This window comes from Apteryx rowi, unplaced genomic scaffold, assembly GCF_003343035.1.
Source record: "Apteryx rowi isolate R43461 unplaced genomic scaffold, aptRow1 scaffold_206, whole genome shotgun sequence".
NCBI lineage: Eukaryota > Metazoa > Chordata > Aves > Apterygiformes > Apterygidae > Apteryx > Apteryx rowi.
This window is the reverse complement of record NW_020448375.1, coordinates 383,418-408,841: the sequence shown is the minus strand read 5'-3', so window position 1 is coordinate 408,841 and position 25,424 is coordinate 383,418. Positions and strand designations below refer to the sequence as shown.

General features: G+C 34.8%; 1 protein-coding gene across 6 annotated transcripts in view; it reads right to left on the bottom strand.

Annotated features, from left to right (window-relative positions):
- The window catches only part of ATE1 (arginyltransferase 1), a 96,933-nt gene that overhangs the window by 17,970 nt on the left and 53,539 nt on the right, over nucleotides 1–25,424 (bottom strand). For all 6 annotated transcript variants that reach the window (XM_026063988.1, XM_026063989.1, XM_026063991.1 and 3 more), the window contains one exon: nucleotides 3,224–3,344. In XM_026063988.1, coding sequence (XP_025919773.1) covers nucleotides 3,224–3,344 — 121 coding nt within the window. The remainder of the gene's footprint in view (nucleotides 1–3,223; nucleotides 3,345–25,424) is intronic.

The following is a 25,424-nucleotide window of genomic DNA, read 5'->3' as shown; positions in this document are numbered from 1 at the left end:
TACTATGTAAGGCATGATTTAAAAAAGCAAGAGTACTTGACAAACATGACTTTTTATCTATGATTGAGGTTTGAGCATCCATTATTGCCTAAAAAAAGTGTTATGCAATTTTTTTTCTCCTAAAGTAACTGATGTTTTTCAATATGTGCTAGGAATGATACATGAACAGGCAACCTGCATAGTTTATTTAAACATCAAATTTGAGACTTTGCTGACCTGAGCTTTTTTTCTATATGACTGGAGTGTTTTGAGGTTAAGTAAGGTTGAACCTCACAATGTTGGCCAGAAGTAAAGAAGCAAGAGTTTGACCTATTTCAACCACCAGGCACCCATCATTTGCCATTCTAAATAATCAAAAAGGAATTTATCCTAGTGCCTATGATTGCTTTTTTTAGTTATTAACTGTTGGACACATTTTTAGACTTATCTCTGTGGCAGAAAGAGTTAATAACTGTTTAGATTTTCTCTCCTCTCTTCTTGATTCTCCAAATGCTAACAATAACATTAGAAGTCAGGAGAGAAGGGGATGGAAAACAATGCACATGAAAGCCATTCGAATATGCTCAAAACCAGGACAACCACATAATAAAAAACAGGCAGAATCCTCTGCAAATACCAGTGAATACTTTTTAATACATTAGCATAATTTTTTGCTACTTTTTGTGAATTTCATCTTTTCAGAAAAGAAAAAAGAAATCTGATTATACGAGAGCACTCTGTGAGGCAATGTGCACGAACGCTCAGAAATCCTTTTGGCAGTGCAGGGACTTGGAAGGTCAGCATGTGTAGCACCCCCTGCTGAAGCAGCATTCACTGCTGCTCCATACCACACTTTGGTCACCTGCAACTGGTAAATTTAGCAGAAAATGTTTTTGCCTGTCCCTCACCCCTTTTCCTAAGGAAGGGAAAGGGGGTTAGAAAATTACCAAACATGATCAGCAAACTAGTTTGAGGTAACATTTCAGAACTTTTCTGATTTTTCAGAGAATATATCTAAAGGACGCCCATTTCCAGTGCCTGTTTTACTGCCCCAAGTTAACAAAGCAAGTTGCAGTCTTTCTTCCAGTTGTTTACTGGATCTGGTTACTAGCCTCGGTTTCTAATCAGGAAGTCCCACTCCTGATAAGTTAAGACCTCTTTAACTGACATAATTATGGGCAGTATTAGAGAAAGCAGATTCATGAAGAATACAGCTAACCATCATTTCTATTGCTTTCTCTTTAATTCAGTGTAACTTACTTAAACTCATATTACTGACTATTGTAAAAAAATAAAGAAATAAGGAAGAAACTGGTTTTACTGTTGAGAAACAGCTTCCTAACAGCTAGCAACTATTTAAACCTCAAAAGAATATAAGCTCACAGCAGGTCTAGTTCATTTCAACCTATAGCTATGTTGTAATTTCCTTAAACCACAGGACATAAGTCACATTTCCAGTAGTGTCTGGAGAGAGGGAGAGAGATATTGTGCGCTGATAAACATGCAAAGTTTTATGTCCTATAGTCTCCAAATGCTTGATATCCCACAGGAACTTCTCAGAACCGAAAAGATGATGCCCTTTTGCTGGTATGGGGTTAACACCTTCAAAAGGCAGTAGTTTAGCTGTCATACTTCTTGGGCTTCATTTTTTTTTTAAATGAATGTGCTATTTTTCTTTCTGAATGACAAGAATATCTTGAACAACACTGGCCTCTAAAACAATTTCCCTTCTTCTTAACTTTGTAATTTTGGGTTTGTTTTTTTCATATATTTCCTCTCACCAATCTAGTGATGATTCCAGTTGATCAAGATGGGCTGTCCATTTAAAACCCTTACCAACTGAGCTTTTTCCATGGTGGGACAGAACCTCTTCAAAGAGCATCCAAGTATGTTCCCTAGTCCATTTCCTGCTATATCTCATGGATACCTTCTCTAAAGAACACTATTTTTATAGAGCGTTTAGCATAATTCTTCTAATAAAAACATATAAGTCAGTATCTATATCTAGAAGTATATTTGACCTGACTATTGTAATATTCTGTGTTCAGATACTATCCTTTCAGCATATTTACATTGGGAAATAATAATATTTTAGTGTTACAGTTGAGCAACCAAGTCATAACATGCACAGTATGAGGAAAATCAAGGAACTGAAACAGTGTTTCCAGAAGTTCACAATTGCACTTAAATTGTCATCTATTTTCAAATTCCATTCATATATTTACATCCTACCTCTCCAACAGTCACCTAACCAGTGAATGAAAATGTTAAAATAAAGCCATGGAAAATAAAAAGGAAACTGATTTCAAGACAACTCAATCTCACAGTAAAGTAAACCCGTATTTTTGATAGCTAGAAACAGATCATGGTGTTATGTGCTCTTGAGCTTAATGATTGACATCTCTGAATAATATCACAACTTTCTTCAACTGTTATTCAGTAGGGAAACAAAAAAAAACAAAATGAGGAAGAGAACAGTCAGCAATTTGTAATTAATAAAGAAGTTAAGAAGATTTTTGCTTTCCATCCAAGCATCACACCAAGTATTCTCTATTTGACAGAACTTTCTTGGAGCCTGGAATCAGCCCATAGAGGTAGTAACCATAGCAAGTATATGTAATTTTTTCATTTGATTACATCATTTTGTAATATTAACACTGTATTATATTCAGATCAGTAGTAATTTAGACCACTCCATGCTGGCAAATCACAAAGTAAATTCTTTACAGAATGTAAAAAAAAACCTATGTCCAACCTAATTCAAGATGTTTAAGGTGTTTTTACCATTTGTTATATTCTTCAAATTCTCAGACAGATTCTGACTCTAAATCTGGCAATTTGTTTCTTAACATTTGATGCCTTTAAGCTTTGAGCTCTTTCATTTTGCTATATTGATGCTAACTTGCTTTCTTTATGCATTCATCAGACTAGAATCTAAGGGAGGAATAATGATTTGATTGTTTTTATTCATGCAGCGAATAACATATATATTCATGTGAAGACACCAAGATATGTTAACTCTGAACTACAGATAAACCGTAAAATGGAATGTATTTAAAATTCTTATTGCTTATTTTTTGTTAAAAAAACAGGACCGTATTTGTTAATGTTTGCTGGAGGTGTTCTGAATTTTAGACTTTTCTTAATAGATTAGATTTTCATAATGTTTTAGCAGCAGCTGATACTAATATATTGTGAAAACAAGACATACAGTTTAGATGCCCGTCATTACTTATAAACTTACCTGCTTTTACATCCTGGTTGAAACGGCAATATTTTGAATGCTCAAGTAGGGGTAGACACTGTTCAATAGGTATCCAGACATATGTCTCAGGACACAACAAGTCAGAGGGCCTATACTGACCCTAGAAAGGGGAAAGGGGGGGGAGGGAGGGAAGAAAAGAAAAAAGAATAGTCGTATCAGTTGCACAAGAACACACTGGTTACAAGTTTCCAGATTTTCCTATAGACAAAGAATGGTTTTAATCAAGACTAAACAAAACGAGTCAGAAACAGCTTCACTATAAACACAGGATTTGTCCTTTAGTAATTTCTGCATCATATCAGGGATACAAACTTAACCTTAACTTAAAAAAACATGTAAAATCAAAATAACACATTTTATAGTGTCCAAGATGAACTAGAGAAGTTTTGGCTTTGCTTACTGAAATTCTACACTTAAGTTACCGTCTAGAATTCTACCGAGTGTGCTGACACTAAAAAACTCAGCACTTCAGAAAGCAGCTTGTCTCAAGTGTTATTCATTCTAGCAAATAATGGAGACAAAAAAATCTTTCCAACAGGAAAAAAACCCACAACAATAAGCAGGATACTATTTTTACTGCACTAGTGAAGGAGCATTTTGTTCATTGCCCCTTAAATAGTAATATTTTCTTTTCAATTCATGGAGTTATCCTAGAATAGCTTGTAAATATGATTAGTGAAATTTTACTTTTTTTTTTTGATTTATTAAAAAGATAATCTTTGCAGACATTCACAGAAACTAAATAGCAATATTTACTCTCCCATGAACTACAGAGAGAATAACTAGCTCAGGGATAATGACCTCCTCTAGTCAGATCTTCAGTTATTTAAAATAAGATTATTCATTGGCCTATAACTTCTGTCAAAAACACACCTTTGAGCCATTATTCATTTAATCCATACCCTCTCAACCTCCATAGCCATACAGTGAGAATGAAGCTGACTGATGCTTGAGAAGAATCTTACAAGTACTGTGACTATGGTATGGTGACAAAAATATCTTTTTAAAAGTCACATTCACAAGCTCTGCTATTCTTCATTTATACACACCGCTTTATGCAGCAATGCATATGATCTTGGAGGATCAGAAGAATCATTTTCTGAATTTTGAGAGATATTCCAAATCCTTTTTATTAACTTATTGTTCAGTTTTGTACAATGTTTACAGTAAAAGAATTATTTATTATGTATTTCCTACCAAGTTTAACATCTGAGTCAGAAATCTATAAATTATATCCAATAAAAAGTAAATCACAACTATCCATATGAAATACTAAACAAAAGACTTTCATAAGATGGGTAAGATTAAGGTTTAATAATGAGGAAAAAAAATCAGATGGCCTAACCGGTTCATGACAAACCTTATCAGATGCCTGATGCATATTTCAGAAATGCCTGTCTAGCCAGTCATGCTCACAGTTCAGATACTCCATTGAGTTTCCCTTTTTCAGCATTGAACTATGGCCAATTCTAATCCACAAGTAACTCTCCTCTCTCCAGTCACCCACCATTTTACTGTGTATCTTTTTAAAAGATAGCTTTAACAATGAATGCTTATTGCTAGATTATGATGACTATTTGCATTTATTTTTCATTTAGGAGGGCTTTCTGCAAATAGTCACTGCACAGTGGAAGAACAGGCTCACTATATGACTCTGATTTTCTCCTTTGAAAAACATTCAGGATCAACCTGTAACTACTGTTGGGTTTTTTTTAATGCAAATTTCTATATTAAATTAAAACAATATTCCTCTAACTCCATGCATAAGCTTACATCACAAGGCTTTAGAAAATTCTCTCAAGACAGAGAATGGAAATGGCTTTATTAAATAAACCACTTTGAAACGTTATGCCTTCTAAACAGAAATAGCTGAAAGGTATGTGAACGTAATGCTTAAAGAACAATTTAAGTCACCATTACTCAGACGAAACAATTTAAGGGTTTGGGAAATAATATGCCTTTTCAGTCAGACAAAAAAAGTATGAAAATGTAATTACTTGTGAATTTAATCTATTTTTCTCAACTGGTCAAGAAGGTAGAAAGAGCCAAGTAAACATCTTTCAAAGCTGTTGCTTAGATACAAAAAGTATAAGGTGGCAGTTTAGCCACATGCCTAGTAACAAGGTTTTACTCATAACTAAAAGATTGTTCAGTCACCTACAGTTTTACTAGATGGTACTGCCCCTAGATCTTAAAACACATCACATTTGTGAATCCTACACCTGAAAATCCTATCACTATGCAGCCCTATTTTAAATTTCCCAATTACTTCTATAATGTTGTATTCTGTCATAAAATGTAATGTATAAAATTAACGGCATCCCAGCATCGATAGATCATAATAAAAACCGTATTCTTTAGTACAGAGCAAAGTGGTAATGGGAAAAAATGATTATCCAATCCATCACAGCAGATCCAGTGCCTACTTTGGGGGTCTTAGGCTAGTTAATTATGATAGTAAACCATAAAAATAACAGCAACTCTGGCCAATTCTTATAACTTCATCACAGATATCATTTTGCTATATTCACTATAAAGCACAATCTAGTATTGGACTATCACAGATTTTGTATTTTTTCAAAGTCATAATAGGAAAACATTCTAGTGGTTGATAAGATTTCAGTGATATCCATTCAAAGCCAGTTCATTACATGTATTTGAAATTTTTGAAGTTGACTGAGATATGAGTTTTAGAGCTCATTAAACCTTCTAATTTCAAATATTTTATGACTAAAGACCTAATTCAGCTTCACATTTATATTGTACCAGCTAACACACATCAATGAAGACAAAACATTTTTACTCAAAGAGTTACAATCCCTCTTTGAAGTGAAATTTCCATGTATATCCAAAGGCATGACAGTCAAAACACATTTCCATGAATCCCATGAAAGTATACAGGCGATAGAATTTTTTAGTCTATCATATGTTAAAGCTCCTTATTCTTTTTCTGGAATAACTGGTTGAAGTTTTTGAGATCAGAAGAAATTTATTTAGATTCCTACTACTGAAGGCATATAATTGCTTCATATGAACAGGAATTACATGATCCTATATTCTTTTGTTGCCGTATGAAAAATTTTATTCTCACAATACTATGAGATTCATCTAATGCTCACAGAATAGTCTCTACTATACCACATTAAATTTCCATGTTTAGATGGAAGAAAAGAGGAAATAGTTCTAAGGTGATTTTCTTTAGATTTCTTCTTCCCCTGAGATTTAGAATCTTATTAATAAACTTCACTGCAGATGTGTAAACTGAGGTGATGATGTATATGAAAGAGGTATCACTGAGCTGTGATATAAAATATTAGAAGCAAAAATTAAACAAGCCATTGATGCTTTTCAATATCCCCACTTTATTTTTAAAAGTATTCACAAATATACTAAAGGTAACTTTTTTCTGCCTTGGAAGGCATGCTATTTGCTCTACTGGTTAAACCCAAATCCCATGCACTGTTCAGTGGAGGAAGGAGGAATACGGACACACACATATTTGAGTTTCCCAATGAATGGTGTTGGTGCTGTATTTATAGTGATATAACTAAAATGGCAAATCCAAAAGGGGAATTTTTTTTATTTAAAGGACTTGCTCTTTCTTGCTTAAAAATGGTAACAACTCAATATGAAAACAACCATGAATTCCTCTTTTCTTCCTCTTCCCTTATTCCTGGGCTGAGGAAAAAATTGCGCTTCTCATAGAATCCAGACAGATTATGCCTCACATACAGGAGTGCTTGTACTTTAAGAAAAAGGCACACATTCAAATTTCATTATGCCCTCTGAAATGATTATGTCCTCTAAAATAATTGCCTCTAAGTGTACTATCCATATGCTGCAAACCAGTAATATTGAGAATAAACCCAACATAAATACAAAAGAGAAAGGGGATCTCTAAAAGAAAACTACTGCAGAGCTAACCTCAGATGTAATTATCACAGTAGGAGAAATTCAGATTTGCAATATTATTTTTGAAAATTATTTCTCTTCAGCTTCAGATTAAATTAAAGACATTTCAGAAATAATTCGGTCTACAGTAAAAACCACAGCTGAAAACATTTTGCTTTCCTTTATCTCACAATATAAGAGTTCTTGCACAGTAGCACTGATTATACTGTACAGACCATCTTCAAAGTAATTAACTACAAGACTTTCAACAAAAAGTATCATCTTACAGATCAACCCTGACTGCTTGTCTTATGTTTCAGCTTCTCAAATCCAATGCCACCTGCTGATGAAACAAGCTATGTCAATATACAAGAACTGCACATATTTCTCTCAGTGTTTCTGCAATACACTTAGTAGAGAAATGCTCAGCAGGATATACGATGTGCTATTTCAAAATGTTTTGGGATATTAAAAATATACCTACCTAAAATTTCATTACTGTTGACGCTATCTGCCTAAAATTCAGGGACATCCAGAAATACCCTTCTTGAGACAGAAGACCAACACTTTTTGAGCTGTTATAACATGAGAACAGCCACTGCAGGTCACACCAGATGTCTTTGATACAGCCAAATACCCTATCCCTGACAGTGGTCAATAGAAAATACTCAGTGAAGATTATTAGAATGGTACAAGCATATATTGTTATTCGATCAATACTCTCTTGACCTCGAACAAGCTATAATACAGATACTTCCACAATCACATAACAACTTCAATAATAATGCACTTCACCAGCCATTTAATAATCCTAAATGAATTTTTTCTTCCAGGAATTGGTCAAGTCACTTTTTAAACACATGAAAACTTAAAATATTCATGAATTTCTGACGCAAGGAGTTCTAGAGTTTAATGACTTGGGTCAAAAATGATGGTTTTTCTTTACTTCAGACCTGCAACCTGTAGTTCCATTTGCTGCCTTTATTTCTTTTGTTAGGGAAATGCAGTGAGCAGTCATTCCCACATCACCTTCTTCATGTTATTTTACAGACCTTTTTCATGTCCTCCCTCAGCCTAAAGTGACCTAAATTCTTTACTTGTCCTTCTTTGGAAATCATTCCATACTTTTTATCATCCTAGTCATCCTGTCTTTTTTCCAACTTTGCTTTATCTCCTTTGAAATTGCAGGAATGACCAAAGGGGGAAAACATTAAAACTACATCGTTCGAGATGCAGAAGAGCACACAGGATTCACATAGTGGCATAATGATGCCTTTTTATTCACTATTCTTTCCTTAGTAATTCTCAATATCTGATTTACTGTTTGACCGCTACTTAGAACTGAGCTGATACTTTCAAGGAACTATCTAAAGTTATCCTAACATATCATTCTTGAAGGGTAACGTTCCATTCAGAAATGATTGTTCATAAGTAAATTTAAGGTGCATCAATTTACATTTATCTACACTGATTAATAAGATGAGAGCCTTCTCCAATGTTCTGGACCACAAAATTTTTATGATAGTCTCAAAATTCTAGTAGTTACACTAGTGCTTCACTCTTTCTAAAAACCTACATACACAGGAGGTATCTCTAATTAAAAAATAAACTAAAAGAAAAAATAGCATTTTGATAAGTATCTCTAAATAATCCATCAACTAGCTTAATAGAAATACTGAAAATTAAAATAGCTAAGAAAAACCTAATTGTGTGGTTTCTTCTACTAAGTCACCTCACTGCGATACAAGCATGACTTCAAGAAAAAAAAAAAACCTCTAAGATTTTTATTTTCACTAATGTTTGGGGCATTTTTCCTCTGACATAATATAAATAGGAAAAAATATTTAAGGTGCTTTCACTCATACTGTTAGATGTGCTGCATTTTAATTGGAAACTTTTGAAGATAAGTTTTACAGTGAGGTTGCCAAGCCTAAATTAATACTTCACACTATGATATTTTTTCTTTCACAATTTCCAAATAAAAATCAATCAGAACTTCTCTGAACTTTTGTCCCAAAGCAAGGGCAAAGTTTTTAATGAGGATTTAGTCTGGAGATTACTTGTTAAGTATTTTGTAAAATCTGAGGGATTTGGTAAGCATTTGAGATGAAAAACATCAGCAAAGTTTGTTTTTGTAATCTAAGTAAAATTTAAAACGTAAAAGTACCAAGAAAGAGAATAGTCTCAAAAACAAAAAAGGTCAAGTACCAGTAGCACTGAACAAACAAAAAAGGAAGGTTAAACACACATTTAATTCTTTTATCAGGTACAGTTTACATCTGCATTCTATTTTTCACAATAAACCCATTGATCTTTTAATAAAAGTGAATTAAGATTTCCTTCATCTCAGTTTCCAGCCAGCTGCTTAAAAAGAAGCTCTCAGACTATGCAAACAAAATAACCCCCAAAATTACCAACAGCAATCCATTAGAGCTGGGCAGCAGAACATGAGAAAGAGAGTGTCAGACTAAAGGTTTATTAAATTCAGTCTTTTCACTGAAAGACAACACCAGTGGAATCCCATCAGCAAAGTACTACGCAGACCCTTGCTCCCTGATTTCATTACATAAACAGAAATAGACTTTATGGAAACCCCAGGAGAGTCCTTTGCAAGTAACTCTAACTGCTCTGTTTTCACAAACTCTGTTTGGACTATGCCACCCTGAGCCAGCGAGGTGAGCCAGAACCAGCAGAGACAGAGCTGAACATCTGAATCCATTTGTGCTTCCGACGGTTGGCAGGCACTCGTGTGTGTTCCATGTGTGGATAGCTAGGCCTGGAAGACTTAAAAAAATTTTTTTTGAACACTAGACAAATTCACTGCCATCTCATAGACACCAATTGTTTTTAACCTCTATAAATAAACAAAAAAAACCCCAAAGGTGAGTAGATACAGAATAAACACAAAGCTTTATTTATCAATGTCAACAAAAGTATTCATCAGAAAGAAAGGATATACTAAAAAGGAGCTAAATCAGCAAATGTATATTTTGTGGATATCCCAATGAATGAGTAATAACAATTTGGATTTCACTGTGGAATCCGCACTGTTGCACAAGCAAACAGACTGCCTGATACTTCAATAATAGTACAACACGAGCTGGTTTTATCCAAATGGCAAAATTACTAATTATGTAACCAACATTTTTTAGGACACAAGTGCTACATTCTTGAGAGCTTAGCTACCTTTTGGTTATTAAAGAATACTGCAAAGGGATTAGAGAAATGCAGCTGTGCCTAATGCATGGTAATCCTCACAGGGTTTTATTCATAATAACCAAAATTCATTTTGTACTTCATAAAACTCAAACTACTTATGAGAAGTATATGAAGTGTATGGGAAATATCCCTTCCTATTCAAAAAGATGTGCTGATTTTCATTCTTTTAGTTACAATTCTTAGGCACAAAATCTATGTAATGGAAAATTTATAGGCCAGACAGAGAGGTATAACGCAGTTCCTACTGCATCTCATACAGAGAAACTCAGAGACAAAATGCTCACCTTCCCCTGTACTGTTCAGTTTCCTGTGTACAAATGAAACGTATATATCATTTAAAGTTGTATTTCAGATAGAAGTGTAGAAGTTCATAATCATTCTGTGGCTCTGCATGCAAGACTATTGCAGTTTTGTATTGTTACTGACCAGCTGAACTATAATTTATAATTATTCATAATATTTTAAATCATAGTCATACCAACAACTACTTAATTTACAACATTACTTTCTTGCTATTTTGTTTATATGCGTCCCAGTCTTTAAAGTGAATGACCAAAGCAACGGTATCATTTGCCAACTTTCACCTATTTTCTGTTCATTTCCAAATTCCATATAAAGTATTAAATAAAATAATTAATCATAAACTGGTTGGTTACAAAGATAAAATAGTTACGGCATTTGTTTCCTGTATTTCCTACAAATGGTAGGAAAGAAATGGTTTCCTACAACTAGTTGACTATATATTCAGGTTTAGCTGTTCTTCATTCAATATAAAATTTTTTAGTGTTTCAAATGGTTTTGATTACATCCCTCAAGTAAATAAAATATCTCAGTAGGGTAAACATAAAACAGCTAAGATAATGGCAAAAGCCATTTTTGTTTTAGGCAAAAAGGAAGAGAGCTTAGACTTGTGATAAATTAACCACAACTATCATGCTATTGTTTGGCCACTAACTGTCCGCATCCTCTTAATCCACTACAAAAATGGCATCAAATTAAATTTATCTTCAATTTCACTCAGATTTAAGGTAAATCTCATCACTTTACTTGCCTATGTCACTGGTCTGCACAGAGCACTGACAAAGAAATACCCTTCCCTGCCCAACCTCCCAGGTATTTTAAGGAAGTATTATTATGTCTTTGTCTTCCCAATGCATGCTTTTCTAGTGATACCCTGAATTGTTTGGATCCTCCCATCTTCCTAACTCAGTGTACAGTCTAAATAGCTACTTTCATCTTGTCCTCTCTCATAAAAGTATTCTGAAATATTAGACACTTTCTAGTCTGTTTTTGATATTGGAAAACAGCCAAAAGGTAGCTGAAAAGGTTCATGGACTGCTACAGAAAGAACTGCCTTACACTGAGGAAAAAGATGAAAGTTTGTGATGGAAACAAACTCCCCCTCCCCTTTTAGTCTCTGTCCAGCTCTTCTTCCATTTCCATACTAATAGTGTCATTCCTCCCAGTCACCGAATAAAGCGGGCTAAGGGAGGTTGATGTTTATGTGACACAGCCCAAGCTGTGAACTGCTGCACATTAATATACAACGGCAGCATCAGAAAGACTGAAGTAGCCAGCAGAAGTGCTGCTTTAGATAACGTGTATCTATGGCCATACTCAAATATTAAACAGATCCCATGATCCTCACTGACATCACCCTATTACTCAATGAGATAATTCTGGTTTTAAGTTTAAAAGTGAACAGTTATTAGTATGTTCAAGAGACAATTGCTTCACTATTACAAATGGCTGTTGCACTAGTGTCAGGTGCAAGACGTGCATTTATTACCTGCTATTTTATCAGCATCTGGTAAGCTGGTAACATACCGTTATCAGCTAGAAGTAAATATAACCTACAGTTCTGTGCATATTCTGACAACCATTTTCAAGCGTTACTCTCTTCTCCAAGACTTCTTTCCAATAGTTTGTTCTTTTTCATTTATAAAAAAATCAGTAAATGAGAGTTTTGGATTCCTTGTTCTAAGCAATTAAAGCCACTATATCTGAAATAGTAGCAGTGATCAGGCTTACACATAAGAGAAAAAAAAAACACCCTACATGTTCAGGAATTATTTCATAAAAACTACACTTCAAACATCTTATGAAGGCTGGGCAGACATATATTAAAGACATGAATGGATTTACTAAATAGCTCTCTTGATTTATACTTGATCTTGATTACAAAAGTTTTTCCTTATTTATTTAGTTGAGGCGGGTTTTTGCCTTGCTTGTTTTTTTACTACATGAAAATTATATAAATATTAACCAAACAGGCTAACATTTGTATAAACAGGACAAGGAATTCAAGAAATCCACATCAGTCAAAGCACTTAAATGAACTGAACTATCACTTTAAGTATTAAATTAGGAAAGAGAGTTACATCAAACAAATAGTAGTTAAATTATGAATACCTTTCTACTATTTCTCCCCAAACATATGCAAAATAGTTTGGCCTTTAAAGAGAAGCAATTTTATAAAATAAAGCAGAGGCCGATCAATAGATACAATTTGTTTTCTTGAGGAAATGACACAACACAAGAGGATTCTCTAAAGTGCTGAGAACTTTTGGAGTGGCTGCAAGATCCAGCAACAAGGCAGATTTAAATATTTAGAAGAATTAACAATTTTCAGGTATTCTGGATGTTGGACTATTCAGAAGTATTTTCAATAGAGATATTTTGATCTGTAAGCAGAGATTTATATCTCTAAAATCGTGCAATTCCATATGCAAATATCAAATTGGTTAGGGAAATAAATGTAGGTCAATGGAACTGGCATTTCTGAACACATCTCTCTCTCTCTCTCTGAAGTCAGATCCTCAATATCTCAGCTTCCAAGTGTGAAAATCAGATTTAGACTTCTTGAGTTGCTATTGGAAGTGGAAATAAAGAAAGTATGCAAACGAGAAAGATTCTTTTCTAGACATTAACCTGCAGTTCAACAGAACTACTGTTTATTTCAACAGGGAAGAACAAATCAAGAGCATGGTTTATATGAAAAAATAGAAATGACTAGTCTGTAAGCACTGTCCTGTATTAACACCCAGCTAGATTGTTTCTTATATATGCAAAGACTTTCCTTTCAAATGAAAACTTGTCAATCTTAAGTGTCAATAAAACAGCTTTTTTTTTTTTTTTTTTTTTTATTGGTCTTCCCTTAAATATATTTTCTTTGCTTGCAAGCAATCACCTTACTATAACTCATAATCCTGCAAGAACCTCCTCTCCCCCCTTTTTTTAAGGGACATTAACTATTCTTGGGGTGGGGAGGAGGTTGTCAGTCTTGCATTGTTCATATTCTTTGCATTTCGAGATTTACTCAAGCCAATGGGTGTGTACAAAAACATTCCTGAGTCCAAACAAAAGCAGGTAAACATCTCTGCCTATTCCTATCTGATACATGTGCTAACTCATTTTTTTCCTGGTTAAGGAAGATAGATAGACAGGCAGATGGATGGATGTAGATGTATATAATAGGAAGAGGGAGACAGACATTGCAGTTTAATTAGAAACCACACCTCAAGATTTAGTGGGATAACTGAAAATTAAGACATCGATTGTGCAAAAGAATCCATGAGTACACATCTTCATAACCACACTGACTCCTCTGTAAATTTAACTCCTTAGATTTAACCTTGTAGACACTCAGAAAAATGAAAAATGTGTTCAGTCATTAATACATGCATACAAATTCAGCATTTACTATTCTTAGTCTTCACTAAGCTTAATCTAAACAATGAATTATATTAGGCTGAATTTATGTGTGCATTTCTACAAGTTACCATCTGAAAAACAATCACAACTTTTTGCCCTTTGTGACAGCAGAGAGATGGGAAAAGCCATTCTAAACTCAAATGCTAACTCCATCTTTTATGGATTCCTCTCTACCTATGCTCTTCAGCCACTTCTGACTGCCTAATTTCCACCGTTTCTTCAACACAATGTGTACTTAGTCAGTTACTAGCTTGTACAACAGAAACATTCAGAAACTCTGTTTTATGATTTTTCTGGTAAGTGTAATTTGGGAAAATCACATAAGCAATTCAACACCATGCTTTCATTTTGGAGATGTCATCTGATAACTCTATAAATCAGAGCACAAAAATGTGAAGTACTGTATACAGCTACTCAAAGCAATGTATATAGTATTTCACACTCTACAAAGACAATACTACAAAAGATTATAAAGTCCCCTTTAAGACCAATAAATAACATTATTTAGTCTACAACAGCTATTGTACCTTGGTTCCAGACTTTTGATGACAGAAACAGCAAGTTTATGGATTCTGAACTGACTTAAGCTGGCTGTTTATCCAAAGCTGAAATAATAATATCCAAATGACAGACAGATATGAAGACAACTCTTCAAACTGAGAAGCAAAGATAAATATCAGAGGTATGCAGCCACTCAAAAGAGCTTACATAAAATCAGGGATAACTTTTTAAGCAACTTTCCTAAAGTATTTTTATATCATCAAACTACTGGTGCATCTATTTTACCTTTCTGTATTTCCCAAGGTTTTTGAAGTTTTTGGATTAATTTTGGGGGGATTGTGTTTTGTATATTTATTAGGTGTTTGCACAGAAAAGGCTGTATCTGTCAATCTGTGCTAAATGGCATTTTCTTAAAATAAACTATTGAAACTAAGTTTAACTTTCAGTGTTATACATAAAATTTGTATTTGACATATAAAGAAGATGAGACAGTGATATGAGATGGTATGTATAGGAAAAACATTCTGTAAATTCCTGACTGGAATTGTACAGACTGCCACCAGCAGCAAATATTGTGGACCTTCAAATATCGCCATTTTATCTCTCTCTTGTTTGTTAATATTCAGGCAATGTCAATGATACTGAACTGACAGAATACTGACATCAACACAAGACTGAAATTTCAAAGAATATTTCTAATTTAAGGTGCATTTGTACACATTTACAGATGGCGAGATTTACCGTGAACTTGAAACAGCCATATATTCAAATATCTTATAGGAAAAGGGAAGAATGATCCTGTGATTTTAAACAAAATATGTAAAACTGGTTAATTTGTTTACTGGAAATTTCCATTAAATAGCTAATTGGGAACAGGTTAACTAAGGATGGTAGCACACAGCCACACTTCTGAAGCTGGAAGCTAGTACCCTCTTGCCCTTAGCAGGGCTACTCAAGGATTCAAGGGGAGAGAAGTAGCACACTGAGAAAGTCTGAGCGCAAAACAACCAATAAGAGAGAATATGTAAACTGTCTTTTTGCTTTTAAAAATACAGGTCTTGGGGAAGAGAAATCATATTGTTACTGGTATGGAACATGTTTACTTTAAATCTTCTACTGCAAAAATTCTTAAAGGGGCTCTAGCATTAAACTCAGAAAGGGAGATAAAACTGTGCAACTGTGACAAAATGATAAAACCCAAGCAGGGGCCTCAAGAGGAATGCTTCAGTACAGACACACATTAACAATGTTGACTTATGTCTATCTCAAAAGGAGTTTATTTTGGCAGCTGCAAGTAGTAAAAAAGTGACGTTTCAATCATGTGGAGCCCATGTCTCTCTCTTGAAGAGTTGCCATAAGCTGACAATACTTTTATGTGTTCATTGAACAGAATGTATGAAATAAAGTATTAAAGTTTATTTTCTTATATTTAACACAAAGTGAGATAACCACAGAAAAACATGCACACCCCAGTATATCACACCAATGCTCCACACATACATATACAACAAATACACGCAAAATTGTCAGATTGGCATCAAGTAGCTTTAAACATTCTTTAATACCTCATTAGCTGGCATCGTATCTGAAAGGAAAGCATTCATCTAAGTAGCTTACAGACACACTCCACGGGAAAGCTAATTAATGATCTGTCAAAGATGCTTCTACTATGTAGTTATCAAAGCAAAAACACTACAGACAATGTTTATTCAATTGAAAAATAAAAATATCCAAACATAAAATTAAATTGATAGAATTTCTGTACAGCTGCACAGGGAAAGAGAAAATTTACCAGAACTAAACCACCAGCATCAGAGTATTAATTGCTAGTCCAAAAGCTCTCCATACTGATCTTCATTATCCCTGCACTAATCTAGCCTCACCACTTCCACTACAGCATAAAGCCCCTGCAAGCACCACTCATCAGCTTCTGAGTCCTCTCCACCTTTCCCCACCTCTTCCCAATCACTCTCCTCAAACCATTTCCCCACAAACCGCACACCTTCTCCTCTCCCAGCCCCAAAATTCAGCCTTTCACCTCACTCAACAACCCCAGAGTCCCAAGCTCCTCAGAGCACAGGCTAGCGCTTGCTACTCAGTGCCTCCTGTTCTGCTCTGGCCTGCTGTTCACATCAGATCTATCTTTGCATTACCATTTGTACACACCACTGCCTTACCTTTGATTTTTGCGACTGGCCAAGCCCACATCACCACCAAAAATACTACCCTCCTTCCCCAAAGTCCTGCTTCTGCCTCTAATAGAACTTGCCAAAAGTCTACCCAAACAAGATTCTGGGGGCAAGACAATGACAACATACCCAGGAAAGTCTGGGCTGATGGCAGCCATATACTGAATATGTAAGTGCATGCTTCACCTTCATGTCCAGTCTGTAGAATATTTGAAGACATAATAAATATTAGACTAATTCACAGCTTTTCAAGTTGTTTATCATTTCCCTCAGTGAAATACTGATATTCCTTTGAGTTGAACTATACAACTAATTAAGAACTCAGTTGGGAGATGTTGGCATTAGATTAAGCTATGCTACGCACATAAAGTGGGATTTTCAAAAGCATTGGTGCTGCTTGTGCAACTAAATCATGTTGAAAGACCATATCACTTTAAAAATTGCCATTCTATCTTTTTAAAATTTCTATTCACTTAGATATATCTAGGAACAAGTACTACTGAGTTGTTAATGCAGAACTGCAAAAGATAGGTTTTAGACTTTATATCAAAATATGGTGTACTTGACATGTTTCTGAAAATCCAACAACAAATCAAAAGCCTAAAAGTCAAGTAATTTACCTTTAATCATTCAGCACAAATATACACAATATTCAATGCATTTGCTTGCATAAATATATAAATCTATCTACATTTCAACACTTTCTGAAATCTCAAGCATGTAGATACATAATAAATGTCTGTATACTCATCAAGATCATTCAAATAATGAATAATTTGAAAAAAATGATACACCTGTTCAAACAATATATATTACTACACAGATGTATAGTTTTATCCTATTCTTTCAACTGAAAAATTCTGGTAGTACTTCATGTAACTTGCTATCCCAACTGAATATTGTTTTGAATATAACGACTTGCTTGGCATAATGCTCTGTATGTGCAAAGGAAGCATTTCAATCTGGACCTTCAATAACTCTAGAGTACATTTTGGCTAAGCTACCTGCAGGCCTGCAGGAACTCACAAGCTTCTGATAGAAGTAAAATCTACAACTGTCTGGGCGACTGGGTGGGAGAAGCGCTGAGTTACAAATACTGTGTGTCAAAATAAAAGGCAGAGCTCTGGTTCATTAAGAGAGATACATACTAACACCGAAGAAGCTGTGTAGCAGAAAAAAACTTTAACAGGTAGCAGTGGTACATACAGGTGTTAACATTAATCTTAGGACAGTAGAAAAGAGTGTAGTAGTAGAAGGACAAGGAAAAAGAAATAGCACAAGACAGCTTATTAATAAAACCTTCAGTAAATCTTTTGTTTCTGTAAGACCTAGACTAAATATTGCAAAATTCAAGTTAACACATCCTTAATACACACATTAAAAATCTGAAGGAGAAAAAGCAAGACAACGATAAATCTCAGAATAAAAAAAAAAATTGTATTCAAGCGTCCACAATTCATGTTATCAGGAACAATAACAAAAATAGTAAAATTCTAAATCTGTTTGCCTCTCCTACGTTAGCAGATTAGAAAAAAATATCACTTTATCATAGCATTCCAACCAGGAGTTAGAAATTAAATCTTAACAGCAAGTAAAACAACAAATAAAAATACTTATACAAAAATCCAGAAGCATCATAGAAATGCAATTTAAAAGAACTTTCTTCTATAGCCCATAAAAATGTTTTTTTTTCATTCATAAAATAAGCACTCTAATTTTAGGTCCATTTTGTTTGTTAAGTATTGGTTTATCCAACTCTCTTCCCCTCTCACTATTTGTTCCCCGAGTAGTCAGTTCTTGGGTATGAGACCATTCTATTTCACCAAGTTTCAATTTCAGAATTCACAAAACCAACATCTGAATTGAAGCTATTATTGATCACACTGTAACAGCCTCAACGAGACAAAAATCTATACTGTGAAAAAGTGCAAGTTTTTTCATCACAGAGGAGATGGCATGTGGTTTCTAAAAATGAAAATATCAAAAGTAGAGAGGCATCATACCTTCCCTACTGTGCACAAATGCACCTACTGTAAAAGCCAAAAAACCCCAACGCTGCAGAAAACAGAATATGAACTGACATCACAGTCAGTACAAACTTCTGTCCATCTTCTCAAACTCACACTTGAAACTAAGACGACCGTAGCTATTAGTTGCGAGAAGAAATGCTGAACCATGAGAGTCCCAGAATTTCTGCACTTCAATGCATCTGAGTCTCTCTTGGGACTATGCTAAACATAAGAAGCGGGGAAGGAATCCAAATACAAGAATAGCAAACAAATATAGGAATAACACAGAGAAAATATAACCTACAGTAAATGAGTAGATAAATTTCCTGAATTTTTGTTAAGCTATTTTTCAGTGTATTCTGACTGCCTGAGGACATAGTCTATTAAAAATATAATCATATCCTCTCATTGTGTTTTTTCTTATGCTGACTTGTTTTCAAACTCCTTCTCATTTTAATGAATTGTCTCCTTTACTATAAACAAAATATTTAACTCCTAATACTGTCAAAGAAGTCCATTTATTAAGTATACAAAGTTGAACAAATTAAAATACAACAGCAAGTTCTGTAGCGGTAATTTTGCGTGAACATTTTGCATCTGCTAGCAGCGGAAATGCACATGTGCACACTTGTGGCTCTATAAAACTGACCAAGTTCAACATCATTTTCATAAGTGGTTAGAACAAATCCGCTATTATGCTTTAAGCTGAATTATTACCATTAAAGGGTACATAAAAGTCTACTTACATGTTTAGGAAAGCAGTCTCTTTAACACTAATGTATCCCAAAAGTCTTTGGGCTGAAACATGAACACTTTTAATACCAGATGTTTGGTAAGATGATTATAGAGAAAATAGTTAACAGAAGAATACAAGTTTGAAGACAAATGGGCTGGAATCACTAACTATACCATACACTATATATGTCCTATCATACCAAAATCCGGTCATTCAAGGGTACATTGAACGTACATTCAAATACAGAATTAGGTGCATATTAGAAGTAGAACTGCACTAGTATTTTGTTATCATTCTATCAGTTTATAATTCCTTTTTTTTCAGAGTTAAAATAAAGAGAGTAAAACTGCCCACGCAATCACCCCACTTTATTTTAAAATCAATAAAACTCCACACTGTATTCAAGCGCAGGTGTATCTTGAAACATGCAAGCAGTTTCATGCACTTCCATGCATTTTCAGCACATTTCTGAATTACAGAGCAACACAATATAATAAATACTCGAATGCTTATTATCATATGCAAATTAAAAGTGACACAAGAGTTTAACCCAGATTTGCACGTCTAAAGGAAAGTGGCCAAAACCGGCTCAAACACTTCTCTGCCTCCTATTTAGTCTTGGTGGCACCTAAAGCTGTTTTAATTTAGAGCAGCTCGCAGTGGGCCCTTTGAGGCTACTACACCGAGGCGGACTGGCAGCAGCCTGGTGTACTCCATCTCTGCCAGCCCCTCCAGTCCTTTCAGGAAGTCTCCCTCCCTCTGGCCCTTTAGGGGGGCTTTCTCTCGGTGTTGCATTGTCCAAGCAACATAATGCAGTCAGAAACCGGGCTCCAAGGATTTGGCCCTACACCTAGAAAGGGTTCATAAATCTCAGGGAGGGAACAATGTTTGCAGTTTTAAGAGACTGTCGGGAGAAAGTTCACACTCATTGTTTTGTTGTTGCTCTAAAGACATGTAATCACCACAGAGACAGGGTATTAAAGAAAAGGCATCTAGAGAGTTTAGCTTATAATGTACTGAAGATTTCAGATACTTTCGTGGCAGTTTTCAACTTTTCCAACTCAGTGGTTATTGGCTTGAAAAATATCATCTTTCTCTTGGATCATCGCATTAATTTCTTTCCACTTCACAAATAATAAAACTAAATGTATTAACACTTAAAATTTCGTCAAAAGGTGGGGCTATCAATAAAGGTGTTTGAGGACTAACAATTCAGTCATCAACGTGATCAAGAAGAAATTTCAAGTATAGAATTTATCACCCCCCACTGATTGGGAATCATTTTATGTTTATAAATCCATTAATTCATCAGCAGCAAACAGTGAAACAAATAATCTTCTGAGAAAGAAATTTATCTTCTAAAATTAAGTTTCTGTAAGCTCTTCTGGAAAGGGCTCCATCAAAACTACACAATGATTTACAAGAAACACAGACTACCATCTTGCAATAATTAAAGCTGTATGGCTGTTACCCTTTGGATCCTTTCTCAATGCCACATTTGAGCAGGAATTGTGGAGAAGCAGCCACAAAGCCTCTCCCTAAGGAGCCGCATCCTCAGACTGCCCAAACCAAGAAGCAGGGGGAGAACTCCGAACTGGCTCTCTAGCTCCCCACATCAGCCTTCACCACAGCCCTGAGCTACTCCATTTTACTCAATGTCCTTCTGCCCTTGACCGGCATTTTAAGGCATAAATGGAGGAGGCAAAGAGCAGCAAGTCCTTCAACATTCTTAGTGACCACTTTATACTGAAACACAAAAATATCTGCCAATTGCTCCCCTTCTTCCCCTTCAAAGGAAGATAATTTAAAACAAATAATAGCAAGCCACACCATGCCAGCTGGTAAAGAGTACAATGGAAAGAATATAAAAACATATTCATAATAGAAATCGGGGATTAACTTTACTGAACATATTAGCACTAAGTAGCCCTCCAGAACACTAGCCTTAATGTAAAACAAACAAACAAACAAAAAAATCAATAGATCAGTGGAATAAAAAGCTCATCTTGTCTTCTAACCATCCATAAAACAATAGTGCATTTGTGTTGGGAGGAACAAAGAACTTGGTTCCTGTGTACTTTTTGCTCCATGAACCCATTCTTCTTCAATTCGTTAACAATGGAATCAGTTTTATACCCTTTCCTTTGTCACTCTATCTCAGTTTTACTTGTGCGAACATTTTCAAATCACCATTTTTATTAGGGGTGAGAAATGGGGGGGAGCAAACTGTATAATATTCTATTAAAAAAAAATCATCTAATCGTTTGGAAACAACTTAACAAGCATCTCAAAACTACCCTTCATATATAACATGGCAAATAACTACTCTTAATAGGTTTCAGTACCGAAAGAAGTTTAACCGTTCCTTTTAGTACAGTTCAGTCATTCAGCTGAAAATAACCGAACAAAAAGTTTGCAACGGTGGTCAAGTCCCCTATACAATAAACTGAAAGCCCAAATTAGTGTCCATAAATAGCAAGTTTTTTGGGTCTTGGTCTCATAGTCAAAAGACTACGGTTTGCCAAGCTCCCAAATCTTTCTAGGCCTCCCCAATACAGTAATCTCTGAAAGCCTTTGTACACTGATTTTATTAATCAACATCTTTAATGAAGTTGTAGCAAAAATACTTAGCTTCTCCACTGACTCTTCTGCTTGGTGCCCTGCTCTGTACAATCTCTCAGATCTCTCTTGCCCTCCTGATACTATTAGTGAAAACATGGTATCATCCAGGAGCCTGCCAGGCTCCATAAACTTAGAATAGGAATGTGGTGCCTCTAATATAAAGAGGCTACGGATTTGTTTAAGTCATACACACCTAAATAATGCTGGTGGCTACCACAGGATAACATAGAATAAGCTCCTCCCCTACTAGCAGTTTACTGATGTTGTGAAATGATAATTACTATCATCTGTAATTTCTGTACTAAAGCATATTTGCTCTGGATTTTGTTTATTCTTAATTTGTTACTTTCTTTGAACAGCCACTTCCTACTAGCTACGGTAAGGAACAAGCACAAAACCCTGGAAGTTTTGGCGCCTCATCTAAGGCAATATTCTCTCCTGAAAAAAAGAAAAAAAGCAACTTTTAACAGTTACTTAACTACAGAAAAATGAATAGAAGAGAGATTCAAGACCATATACCCATGGCATTTTCATATTCATTTATTCACAAGTGTTGATACTAAAAATAACTTAGACCAAGTTTCAGTTTAGCCCATCCTGAAAACTCTGTAATCCCACAAATCGCATTTTTCTTGTTTCCACCCTTTCTCCTTGCCTCCAATGTTTAATATCTTCTTTTATACAGTCCAATTAATAACTCACATTTTATAAATAACCTATAGAAGCTGCACTCTGCATTGGAACGCATTAGATAGAAGGATCAATTTTGGACATCATTCTCTAGGACAGAAGGAGGTCACTTGTAGAATGTCCACAGACAGCAAAAAGAATGACAGGAACCTCAGAAAGTCTGACTTGGAGAAAACATTAAAGAAATGGAGGGGCTTTGTTTGCTTGTTTTAGCAAAAATACAAGGCGCCCAAGAAGAGACATGATGGTAGCCATCAAGTTTAGAAAAAGTGTTGCAAAATACAAGGGAATAACATGTTCTTTCTATGCACAGTAGATAGGACAAAATGTAATATAGTTTAGGAAGAAAAATTCAGTTCGGACATAAGGAAAAAAAATTAATGGGAAAACCAGAAAAGCACTTGAATATATAAGGATATAATCTCCAATACATGGCAACATGTGTAAGTTTGTCAAAGGAGATCTTTGGCAGATATATGTCCGATGGATCTTAAAGTTAATACAAGTATAGTTTCACCTGCCTCAGAATAAGAAGATGGACTACATAATCCCTCAAGGTCTCTGACCCCTCTACCTTTCTATGATTCCATTACTCCTTATTGGTTTCCAAATCATTCCCCTTTTTAGAAATTTGGGATTCTAGTTCTTATTCAAACAGCACTGCTGTACTAGTGCCTAGTAATCACCATCATAAAACAGAAAACTTTTTGTAAGCCAGACTCTTAGAAGCATTGTGTTTAATATTAGGATTAGGGATAAATAACAGAACCTCATTAATATACATTTATTTGTAGACTCAGAACAATTAGCAGCTGAACAAATTCATACAAAAAAAAAACCCCATTCAAAATAATGAATTGTTGATTCACCATCATCTAGATTAAATGTAACACTTCAGAGAAGTGTACTGTGATATCTTTGTAAAATTAATGAGGTCTTAGTAAAACCAGACCTCATTAAAGTATCTACTATTAAATCTTTCCTGGAAAATTGGAGAAAACACATCTCTGTGTAGATTAACTGACTTGTCAGCCAGCTCCTACTGTAAAGACCACAAGGTGAAATATGGCAGAGCCAGAAAAAGCAGGAGTTCCTGGCTTTCAAATCAAATAAATTCCACTTGACAATACTGCCTAATGAAAGCTAATATAATCAGCAAAATAGCAAAAATAAAAAAGAATACAATAAGAGCTACAGGATTTTAAGTTAAATGAGAGATGTGATATCCCAAGTGTTCCCAGATTCAATAAATCTGGTGTGTAGATATAACTGATCAGTGTTTCAATGACTTATAGCTCAGTGACAGATTTAAAGGGCTGTTTTTTTCCACAGAACACAAGACCTTTGGTATTTTGCCTGACACTTGAAGACTAGCATGGCTATGAACAGCTTCACACAGAGACTATCACTGTTTGGAAGAATGGAGATCATTGCCTTCATAAATATGTTTTAACCTTTTGCATCATGGCATAGTAAGATATCTGTATTGCATATTTAAATTCCCTCACTTTTTCAAGAGAAATACCCAAAGAGACAGGCAGACAGAAAACTCAGAAGAATAACCAGTGTTCCAGTATCATAAAAAAAAAGATCAAATCAATAACAAAAAAAATGAAATGAAGCTGACTAAACAGCACTATATTAACTCATTTGCTTGTTAGAAACTTTACAAATAAATTCAATTCTATGCATTCTTACACTTACTAGTAATCATTAATAGATTTATAGAACTATAATTGGAAAATTCTGAAACATGAGCTGCAATCTCATTCCTCTGATCAATAGGAAAAATTAATGACGTGAATTGTGAAGTACGTTATTCCCCCCCCCCCCAAAAACAAACAAAAACAAAAACAAAATCCACACCTCTTTTGTGTATAAATTGCACAGTTTATGGTTTGCACTTTAATTGCTAATAGTTGCCATGGAGTCCACAAATAAGTCAGCAAACAACATTTAGTGCAAGCCAGGTATAAGCAGGGAATTTATGACCACGTAGCCTTGTGAAATGGACATGACAGATTTCTCCCAGCTATCTGCATTCAGACCGTTTGCCTCAGGTTTCTCATCCTGATCTTGAATAAACCTTTTTAGCAGCCATTTTTGACAGAGGCAGTCAAGTTACCTACGATAACTCTGAAAACATCAACTGGCACAGAACTGGCCTACAATTCAAACTGTACCTCTTATTCTTGCGCTTTTGCGACAGCCACATTACATTTTGTTTTACTCCAGTCTCACATATTAACAAAATTACATGTATCAAAGAAATGTGATAGAAAGTTGTCACAGGTTAACAGAATTCCTGTAATAAGTAAAATGTGTAGAACTTATTCCTATTGATACGCATATGTAAGTAGTTAATACTATCTCTATCACTTTTTAATGTTTATTCTTTAGAACATCTGAATTGTGAATCCTTACTACATATATTGTTATGTACAAGCATACACCCATTATGCGTGGAACAAAGACACTTCACGTTTGCCTGATATTTAAATCACCTCATCTTTGGAATCACTTAAAAGACATAGTATATGATTTCGAATATTTCTCTAAAATAGCCTAGTGGAGAACTTCTTAAAACAAACAAACAAACAAACAAAAAC